The sequence below is a fragment of the Olea europaea genome, unplaced genomic scaffold, assembly GCF_002742605.1.
Source record: "Olea europaea var. sylvestris unplaced genomic scaffold, O_europaea_v1 scaffold1888, whole genome shotgun sequence".
NCBI lineage: Eukaryota > Viridiplantae > Streptophyta > Magnoliopsida > Lamiales > Oleaceae > Olea > Olea europaea.
The window spans coordinates 25,441-36,134 of NW_019236681.1; the positions used below are offsets into that span (position 1 = coordinate 25,441).

Genomic DNA, 10,694 nt, shown 5'->3' on the forward strand with positions numbered 1-10,694 from the left:
CGAGGGCTGCTACAAACATAAAAATTTCTGGAAAAATGTGAACTCTCGGGAAAAACACCATTTTTTTCAAAATAATGGCCGGCAAACGTGGGCTTACTTTTGCGTCCCTCGATGTGTTGACCAGAAATAAAAGCAAACCCACTTATTTCATTTTTCAATAAATTGCTAGTTGCATAAGGAAAAATTAAAGAATGTCAAAAAAATATTTTTTTTTAAACAAAATGGTGATGCATAAGTCCCAATTTGGCACTCATTAATTTTTATTTCATTTCCTTCTCTTCTACTTTTAACTACACAATCTTTTATAAAATAATATTACACATAAATCAAAAAAAATTCTTCATTTTTCACTACTAATTTTTAAAAAAAATTAATATTTTACCCATTTTAATTTTCAAGAAATGGGGGCAAACAGGGGCTAAATTTTAGCCCAGGAAATCAACAGGACTATAAGAATATGGATTATGTCAGTTGTAAACTCTTTTTTAATACATTTGTTGACATTTTCATTGTTGTCAACAAATGATTGAATAAAGAAAATTATTATTTTTTAAATTGTCCAATTGGATAATACCAAGTGATAAAGTGTACATCATGATACACATCAAATATGACTATAAGAATATACAAACAACATTTGATCCCTAAGTAAAAGTGCAAGAAATTTAGCATCTGTTTGGTCCCTATTTTGCAATAATGAAAATGGATGGAATAGTATTTTTTTGAAAAATGAGTAGTTAAAAAAGAAGGAAAAGTTTTATGTTTACGTATAATATTATTTTATGAAAAATTGTGTGATTAAAAATAGGAAAGAAAAAAATAAAATGTAATGAAATGAAAATTAATAAGGCCAAACAGGACTTAAATAACACTAACTTTTCTGGCAAGGGTTCCAAATCCAACACCCAATTCCCTACGGAGTCCGTCTTCTCTCTAAAACATTATGATAGGCTGAGAAAGTAGGTCAAATTTTTTGGGCATTGTGGTTTAAAACTCATCCAATATTCATTTAACCCCCGTTTGAACCACATTATTGTAAAAATAAGAATGAAAAATATAATCATTATGAACTCCACACAAAAAATAAAAAGTCAAATAAGATGATTTGATGTGATGAATAACGGTCATATTTTTCATTTTAATGAGAAATTAATGGGGCTCAAACAAGGTCTTAATGTAATTTTGGCCATAATTCTTAACCAGCCAAATCGACAGATTTTGCCGGTTCACAAAATATATTCCAATTTTACATTCTATACATATATTGTTCAAAACTAACTAGTCAATAAAAATAAAGAAATTAAAAATTTAGTTATAACTAGAAAATTACCTTATAATTAAAAAAAATTACTTATATGTAAAAAATTACTTATAAGATAAAAATTAGTTTCTGTGTAAAAATTGCTTATTAAGTAATCTACGTAACACTAACAAAGAAAAAAAAACACTTAATAAAATACAAAAGGATACTCATAAATAAAAAATCATTTATTTTTAAAAATATTTAAAGAGTAAAATGATTATAACTTAGAATTTATTTATAACTAAAAAATTACTTATAACTTAAATTTTTAATTATAAGTAAATATTTCACCTTTTCAGTTAAAATTTAACTCATATATAAAATTTACTTTTAAGTAGAACATCACTTATGAGTAAAAAAATTATACAAAAAAATTAGAAATTAGAAATAACACCAAGGTGCAGAAATGTAATTTTATTATTTTTAAAGACTTGGAATCACTAGATAATAAACTTTTAAGCATGGTTGGACTATTTTAAAAATTGTTACTAAAAATCATCCAAAATCATACTTCTCATAAACGTTCAAAGTCAGTACTTTAAAAAAATAATAATAATAATAATAAAATAATAATAATAACAACAACAACAACAATAAAGATGCACAAAAAATCACTGCCTTATCCACGTTCATTTATGAACTACGAAGATCGAGGAACCCTAAGTTCTTAATCTAAATCACCAAAGAAAACAAGAATGACACAAAAAGATGAAGATGAATCATACGAAAAAAGAATTAGAGTTTGTTTGAGTTAATGATTCGAGAGAGAGAAGATTGACCCTTAAAAGTTCGCTCCATCAAGCATCGAACCTGATGTCAAGTGGATTAGCCTGTAGAAGTTTCTTGAACCCAAATCCAATAGCCAAAAAATTGCCACGTAAATCAATCTCAAAGAGTTGCTTCACTAACAAAAGCGCCATTTTGAAACACTTTTCCCAATTTTAGTAGCAACTTTGTTAATTCCTTATCAACTTGACCTTGCTAGTTGCTAGCAATACTTTGATTATCAATGTAAAAGTTACATTCTTATTTACAAAACTGAACAGCTTTGAAAACCCACTCAACCAATTTTCTGTACCTAAGATTTCAGCTTATAATATTACTACATTGTTGGGTTTTTCATATCCAATCAATTTGGACGATAATGAAAAATCAACACTTTGGATGACCCAAGTTACTTTAGCCCATTGGAGTGACTTTTGATTTGTTGGACCATTTGATAATTGCTTTGGCCCATTTGGAAGAATGTTTTGGCCCAATCTTGTGATGCGACCTAAAGTCCATATATACTTGGCATCCCTGCGGCTGTTTCTCTTTGAGTTTGAATGTGCGTGTAAGTGTTTGCAAGTGAAGGGAGAAATACAAATAGAGGCAATTAAGTTCTTGACAAAATCCACCATTGTTTCCTCTTATTTCGTCTCTACCCTAGAGGCTACAAACCAACCACCATTTCATCTCCTTTGGGCTGTAAGAATGAGGCAACCAAGTGTTGATGGTCAAGCTTGCTAAAGTCAGCGCCGATGTGTGGGACCGGCACTTGAGGCCTAGGTGCATTGCCGGTTTGGGTGCATGAGGGCGTGTCGATCGGATTCCAACGAAGTGAACTTGAGGTAATTTTCTCCAGACGATAAGACGGACCCTGCGGTGGTGTCCGTTTTCTATTTCAAGTGATAATGTAAAATCTTTACTATTTTACCCTTGAAAGTTTTGGTTTCGGATTTTTTTTGTGTTGCTATGGTTGTTGGAACTTAATAGTGAAGGCCCTAAAGTGCTAAATTCATATCTTTCCTAGTATAAGAAGCCGCAGATATGGTCTGCTCCTTTTTCATTATTTACTTTTTCACATTAGAAATCATTGTGTTTAGTGACATTGGGATTACCGGGTGATGTAACCATTGCTTGTTGTTAGATCTAGGAATTGTGTTAATTTCTTGCCTTGAATTTTCTGTGAATTCGTTGCCAATTTTTCACTGTTGAAAAGGACTTGTGTTGATATTTTGATTGTGATGGTTGTTAGTTACATTTTGTGTTTTGTGCATTTTTGGTAAAATAACAATACGTTTTGGGTTGTGTTTTTCTAATTGAAAAATGTAATTTCCCAATTTGACAAGACAAAGTCTTTTATAAAACTTTTGATGGCAAATATAGGTTTAAAGCAAGTGCCAAAAGTAAGAGATTTTTAACTATGGTATTTTTTGAACATATTGAAAGAGACCGTCCTAGAAGAATAAAAGGAAAGATAAGAAGAGTGGTGAGGCAAATGTTACCACTGGGTTGAGTGATGACCCAAGTGATGTTTATTGAGAATAAACTTGGTTATTGTATGTGCATTTATGTGTAATCCTTTCTACATATATATATGATTGCTTAATTCAGTTGCATGGTCATATGTTGCATTTTCAATATGTTTGAACGTGCATTTGTATGAACTTGAGAGCAATCTGATTACTTTTGTGTAATTTGTTTGTATGCGTAGTAGGTTGAGATCTATGGCATACTCCTTTTGCTCTATGAATGGTGTGAAAGAGTGTGATAGTAAAAAGAAAAAAATGCAACCATTTTTTCTTTTATCTTTATGAGCCTCTATGGTTTATGAGGTTATGTGAGATAGCCAAGTGAGGGTTATCTTCTTCCGCTTTGTGAGCCTATTTTGTAAGTGTAGTAAAATAACCAATTCTTTCTTCTATTCTCTTTGTGAGTGGCACCTTCATCATTTCCTTTGTGGACTTTTTTTAACATTGTTGTTGGAATAATCTTGTTGCGAATGGGTCAATTTATATTAAACCCTAACTTTGTAGCAGCCAAAAGTGTTGATTTTGTCATAGTAGGCTTGAGATGCATTGGCAGTATGTATGTCTATTGGTACTATAGAGTATAGATGTCTAAGTGTACATCAGTGATATGTACGTGGGATGTGCAACATTTTGGATCATGAGATGAGATGTGATTAAATATTGGTGGTGTTGATGTGCATTAAGAGAAAGTGTGAGTTGGTCGTCTTTGGATTCTTTCTAAAGTTTCCAATTGCCTTTTCTATTCTACTCTTCTTTTGTGGGTGTATACGAATCATCGATGTTAGAATCTTCTATCTGTTAAGACCCTGATCAAGTAGAGTGTGAGAGAAACTTCTATCACATCTATTAGATGGGAATTGTTGACAACCGAACTCCGATCTAACAAAAACAATTTGCTAACTCTACCTTAGGCAGGTCTGAGTTCAGTCACTGCTCTCAGCTCGGACTCGCCCGTCGTTATCTCAAAAAAAATCATGATTACTTCATGTCACATCACCCTATCAATCATACACACTTGCCACAAGTGACGTCATCACCGCCCATAATTGCCAATCCAAAACCCGATCCTCAAGCCTCTTACAGGTCATCATTACCTGAGAAAAATATTGACACATGGCCACCGACTTCATCGACCAATCACTGGAGAATTCAACAACCCAAGTTTCAAGCTCGGTAGTGTAGCTGATTTGATGTAATTTCTGCTGAAACTATGTATAATTAGTTAAGTAGAACTCTGGTAAAGGAGAGATGAATTCATGTAAAAGCTTATGGTACCATTATACTTTCTAAATGTATTTTGTGGCCTTTTTGAAACAATAAATTTCTTTTTTTCCTTAAAGTTGGATTAAGATTAGCCTTGCTAATTTTAACGTCAACAGTTTGGTGCTAGAAGAAGGGCCCCAATTGTGAAAAATAGTCTCATTCTCCCCATAAAATCTGAGAGCCATGAGTCATAGCTCAAGTTTTAGAAACCCATCTCACACCCACCCTCATGAAACGAATACTCCACCAAGTCCTCCATGATGACAAGACTCTCAGATGACCGCCATGAGGGAAGCCCTGGAAAAACTGACTAATGTAGTGGGATGATTGGAATAGAGTCAAGCCCGCTTGTTCCCACCAGATACCGAGGTAGAATCTCCTAAGAGGACAAGAGTAAAACGTCCCCCTACCAGGAGGACTCTCCACTTTTCAAGATGAGAGTCCCCAAGAAGTTGAACTGACGAAGTTAAGAGTAAGGATCCCGATGCAAGAAGGACTGGCAGTGTGTTTGATAGGCTGGAGACCCAGCACTCTCTAACCCCTACGCGAGGACAAATCGACCCTGACCTTAAATGTCCTCTGGAGCAGACAGAACCCAAGTTGAGCGCACTAAAAAGACGCATAGCTGACCTGGAGGCTAAAAACAAAGGTGGCACTGAAGACTATCTCACTAAGCGACACTTCCCCTTTACTGAGGATGTCCTTATGGAACCATTACCTGAAAAATTGAAAATCCCCCAGATGGCTGCGTATGAAGGAGATGGTAATCCCCTAAGCCACCTTGACAAATACACCTCGTGGATGGAACTGCAGGGAGCAAGTAACGCCATCATACGCCAGGCATTCTCCCTAATCGTGGGAGACAAAGCTCAGAGGTGGTTTAGGAGACTACTCCAGAGGTCGGTAAAAAATTGGAATGATCTAGCCATGGCATTCTTGGCCTAGTTCATGGGCTCCAGGGGCAGAACCACGCCCAAAGAAAGGCTAGTAAGTATCAAACAAGGAAGAAGCGAATCCCTCAAAAGCTATTTGAACAGATTCAACAAGCAATACATGGAAGTGAAAAAAAATCTGATGACGTAGCACTTATGATCGTACTAGCAGAACTTAGGCCCAGAACGAGATTTTGGTGGTCAATACACGAAGATGGCCCAAGAACTTATCACGAGTTCTTGAACCGAGCTGAGAAATACATAAGTGCTGAAGAAGCAACCTCTGACCAATAGGAAGTCAAATGCGAACCCGACCTCAGCAATACGGCGAAATAGAATAAACCAAGCTACAGTCCTCAGCCCCAAAGAAAGAATGATAGGAGAGAAAGAGAACGTCCTAAGGCTCAGCCATATAAATTTCGGGAATACCACCCACTTAAAGTCTCATTGGAAGAAGTATTCACACAAACTAATGAAAAGGGGTATTTCACAGGCCTATGATCCAAAAGAACAAGCAGTCAGGACACCAACAGGGACGATACTATCGATATCATAGGATGGTAGGTCATGACATTGATAACTGTCGAGAATTAAAGGAGAAAGCTGAGTCCTTGATTTGTAGAGGTAGGTTACAGGAGTTTGTTGCCAAATCGAAAAAGGCAGATTGATCTACAACGTAGCAACTGCTGCTGCAAGGGCCTCCCACACGAGCTCAGCAGGCAATCCCTAATCATAATTTACCCCTACGCGCCGAAATCAAAATGGTGATTGGAGGAAATCAGTATATTAAAGGATCTAGGAGGGCAAGATAAAGACAAGCCCGAAGTGCAAGAATCATACCGAACTACTAGAATCAAACCCTACAGATCAGGATAGACCCTGAATGGTTCTGGTTCACGGAGGAAGATTCCCACGGAATCCTCCAAGACCAAAACGAGGCCCTAGTGGTCACAATGCCAGTTGTCGGAGTAAAAGTTCACCGGACATTGATAGACAACGAAAGTTCGGTCAAAACACTGTACACACAAACTTTGAGACAATTGGAAATATCAGAGCGCTATCTTCAACTGTACTCAAGAAAACTACAGAGATTCTCCAGAGATCCTATTGAAGCCCGAGTCAGATCATCCTTGTTGCAGAGTTGGGCGAAGCTCCTCGCCCGAGTAAGATCTTAGCAGATTTCATGGTAGTCGATCTGCCATCCAAGTATAACACAATATTGGGACAATTCATTTTGCACGAGCTAAAAGCTGCTACATCAATTTATCATTATTGTATGAAATTTCCCATTCCTTACAGGACTATAATAATCCCAGGGGATCAAACTAGAGTAAGGGTGTGCAATATCGACCTGCCAAAGCCACAAGTCAACATGCTAAGGGGCAGGGCGAACAAGCAAGCTGGAGAAGCCAGACTGAAGAGATCAATTGTTGCGGATCTCTCTAAGATCGACATAACAGAGAAGTACCTCAAGAAAGCCACAGATGAGCAATTGTCCTTTGACGAAAAAGAGGTGGACCCATATCCTTACCTCGGAGTTCTGGTAATCTCGTTGCCTGTAGCTGGGGTAACCATCCCCAATGTCTTAGTGGATATGGGGAGTGCTCTTAACATCCTCTTCAGCAACACTCTCAAATAGATGGGTATCTCTGCTAACTTTCTACGACCGTACTCAAATATGGTCCTTGGACTAAGCGGAGCCCTGACTTCTGCCCAAGGATCGATCAAACTCCCAGTCAGGATCAGTACCCCGAAAAGTGAAGATGAACTCTGAGTTCGTAGTATTCGACTCAACATCGCCTTATGATGCTGTAATGGGAGAACCCTTACTATTTAGCCTGAGAGCAGCACTGTCTCTGTACTACTATTCAATTAAATTCCCTACACCCCATGGTGTGGGTAAAGTCAAAGAAAACAGGGAGCTCGTCAAAAGATGTCAATTGAAACCCTATACTAGCCATCAACATACCCCGCGGGAGTACATATGGCTAATATATAGGAATTCGAGCTCATTTCACTAGATCAGCGAACCAAGGTCGAAGGTGGAGAACCCGTCGAAGAGCTAGAGAGAGTTCAAATTTGTGCCGACGACCCATCAAAAGAGCTCAAAGTCGGGCGTGAGCTGCATCCCTCTACCCGAAGCGAAATTGTGGCCTTCCTTAGACAAAACCTTGATATATTTGCCTGGAATCACAGGGACATGAGAGGAATAGATCCCAAAATAGCCAGCCACAAATTACAGGTGGATCTCTCAGTTCGACCGTAGCAGTAAAAACGACGACCTCTGAACCCTGAAAGATATGAAGCACTCAACAAGGAGGTGCAAAAACCATTGCACAATGGTTTTCTCCGCAAGGCAAAATAACCAATGTAGGTTGTAAATCCGGTCTTTGTGAAAAAACACAATGGAGAATGGAGGGTATGCATAGACTTCACCGATCTCAACAAAGCATGCCCTAAAGATAGTTTTTCTTTACCAAGGATAGATCAAATGGTAGACACCCCTGCGGGACACGAACTACTCAACTTCATGGATGCGTAATCCGGATATAACCATATATCGATGTATGGCCCAGATCAAGAACATACCTCGTTTATAACTGACCGAGGTTTTTTACTGCTACAAAGTAATGCCATTTGGTCTTAAAAACGCTGATGCCACCTATCAATGACTTGTAAATTCCACATTTTCCCAGCAGATCAGAAAAACAATGGAAGTGTATCTTGATAACATGTTGGTCAAAAGCACTAAGGCCAAAGACCATTGTCGGCACCTAGCCGAGATGTTCGATATCTTGAGAGAGCATGGAATGAAGTTAAACCCGAGGAAATGTGCTTTCGGGATCAGCGCTGGAAGGTTCTTAGGTTACATTGTAAACAATCGAGGAATTGAGGCAATCCTGAAAAAATACAAGCTGTTATCCAAATGAAACCTCCGACCGAACCTAAGGAGGTACAAAGTTTAATCGAAATGATTGTCGTGCCTCAGCAGGTTCATCTTTAAGTCTACGGACTGATGCAAACCTTTCTTCGACACGTTAGGAAGAAGAAAGAAGTTCGAATGGATCGAAGAATGCTAGGAAGCCTTTGACGAGTTAAAAAAACAATTAGCTCAACTTTCGCTACTCTCAAAACCTAAAGCAGGCGAGGTCCTGAAGCTATATTTATCAGTCTCAGAACATGCAATTAGTGCCGCTCTGACCCAAGAAGAGAACGACGTTCAACACCCAATCTATTACGTAAGCAAAGCGCTTCACGAAATCGAGCTTAGATACTCTCTCATGGGAAAATTGGCATTTACCCTGCTAATGGCAGCGCGAAAACTGAGGCCATATTTCTTTAAACACCCCACTGAAGTCCTTGCCAACTCTCCATTAAGACAAACATTACAAAGACTCGACACTTCAGGTCGGATGATAAAATGGACAGTCGAGCTTGGACAATTTGACATCAAATACACACCTCGTTCCTCCATCAAGGACCAAGCACTTGCCGACTTTATCTCTGAGTTCTGCAGCGTTCCAATCGAGGAACTATTAGAAGAAACCCCATGGGAACTTTATATCGATGGTTCGTCCACCAGAGATCGATCTAGGGCTAGCGTGGTATTAATCAGCCCTGAGCAACACATATTCTGTGAAGCCTTACCATTTGATTTCAAAGCTTCAAACAATGAGGTCGAGTATGAAGCTCTCATTATCGGAGTAAGGATGGCCTCAAGGTGGAGGATCTCTAACCTAATCATACATAGCGACTCATCATACATAGCAACTCCCAACTAGTCGTGAATCAGGTCAACGACGTATATCAGATGAAAGAAGAAAGAATGAATAATTACCTAGGGGTTGTAAGGAAAGAACTTAAAAGATTCAACATCACCCAAGTCAAGAAGATTCTCCAATCTCAGAACGGCCATGCCGACACACTGGCCAGCCTAGCCACCAGTGAGGGATTCGAAGAATTCGATAGCATCCCCATGGGAAGACTATCCCTACCTATCACCGAGTTGATCGAAGTAATTCTTATGATGATAGATCCCAAACCAACTTGGCAAGATGAGATCATCCCTTACCTAAAGATCGGGAAATGTCCTAAAAAATCGACAGAGGCTAGAAAGCTCCGAATCAGGTTGGCCAGGTACACACTCATTGATAATGTCCTCTACAAGCAGGGATATTCTATGCCCTTACTAAGATTTTTGAAAGAAGAAGCCCAACACGCCCTGCGAGACATTCAAGAAGGAATATGTGAAAATCATTCCGGTGGACTTTTCTTAGCACACAAGATTATACGACAAGGATATTTTTGGTCTGCAATAAGACGTGATGTCTTCGAGTTTGTCAAAAGATACGACAAGTGCCAGCGCCTCGTCCCATCATAAATACTTCATCGCGCGAGCTGAACCCGGTGATAGCACTCTGGCCCTTTGCAAAATGGGGGGTCGACCTAATTGGACCTGTGCCCATTGGAAAAGGAAGCATGAAATTCATCATCATTGCAGTGGATTACTTCACTAAATGAGTTGAGGTAGAGCCACTTGCCAAGATCACCGAATAAAAAACGACCGATTTTTTGTAAAAATAAATCATTTGTAGGTTGGGCATACTTCACTCCATCGTTACGGACAATGGAAAATAGTTTGACAACGCATGACTTTCAGATTTTTGTGAAGAGTTCGGCATCAAGAAACATTTCTCAATGACAAACTATCCGCAGGCAAACAGCCAAGTAGAAACCAATAACAAAATCATTAAACACACATTGAAAGTAAAACTTGACTTGTTTAAAGGAGAATGGGCCGAAGAACTCCCCAGTGTGTTATGGTCATACCGCACTACTACAAGGACTAGCACGGGAGAAACCCCGTTCTTACTGGCTTTCAGGGTAGAGGCTATAATCCCA

General features: G+C 38.5%; 2 protein-coding genes across 2 annotated transcripts; both read left to right on the forward strand.

Moving 5' to 3' along the window:
* Nucleotides 1–7,555: 7,555 nt before the first annotated feature.
* Nucleotides 7,556–8,334, forward strand: LOC111378860. Its single transcript, XM_023002145.1, has 3 exons — nucleotides 7,556–7,687; nucleotides 7,792–8,034; nucleotides 8,167–8,334. The coding sequence occupies exons 1-3, from the start codon at nucleotides 7,556–7,558 to the stop codon at nucleotides 8,332–8,334; spliced, it is 543 nt and encodes a 180-aa protein (XP_022857913.1).
* Nucleotides 8,335–8,355: 21 nt separating this feature from the next.
* Nucleotides 8,356–10,173, forward strand: LOC111378862. The gene is made up of 3 exons (XM_023002146.1): nucleotides 8,356–8,401; nucleotides 8,937–9,496; nucleotides 9,586–10,173. Exons 1-3 carry the CDS (start codon nucleotides 8,356–8,358, stop codon nucleotides 10,171–10,173), a joined length of 1,194 nt encoding a protein of 397 aa, XP_022857914.1.
* Nucleotides 10,174–10,694: the final 521 nt, after the last annotated feature.

Excerpts from the sequence above, each read along its gene's own strand:
- LOC111378862 (XM_023002146.1), top strand. The coding sequence starts at position 8,356 with ATGTATGGCCCAGATCAAGAACATACCTCGTTTATAACTGACCGAG. Across the intron at positions 8,402-8,936 it reads CTCGTTTATAACTGACCGAG|GCGAGGTCCTGAAGCTATAT; the intron begins GTTTTTTACTGC and ends AACCTAAAGCAG. Across the intron at positions 9,497-9,585 it reads ATGAAGCTCTCATTATCGGA|GTCAACGACGTATATCAGAT; the intron begins GTAAGGATGGCC and ends GTCGTGAATCAG.
- LOC111378860 (XM_023002145.1), top strand. The coding sequence starts at position 7,556 with ATGAACTCTGAGTTCGTAGTATTCGACTCAACATCGCCTTATGATGCT. Across the intron at positions 7,688-7,791 it reads AATTCCCTACACCCCATGGT|GAATTCGAGCTCATTTCACT; the intron begins GTGGGTAAAGTC and ends GCTAATATATAG. Across the intron at positions 8,035-8,166 it reads TAGCCAGCCACAAATTACAG|GTTGTAAATCCGGTCTTTGT; the intron begins GTGGATCTCTCA and ends TAACCAATGTAG.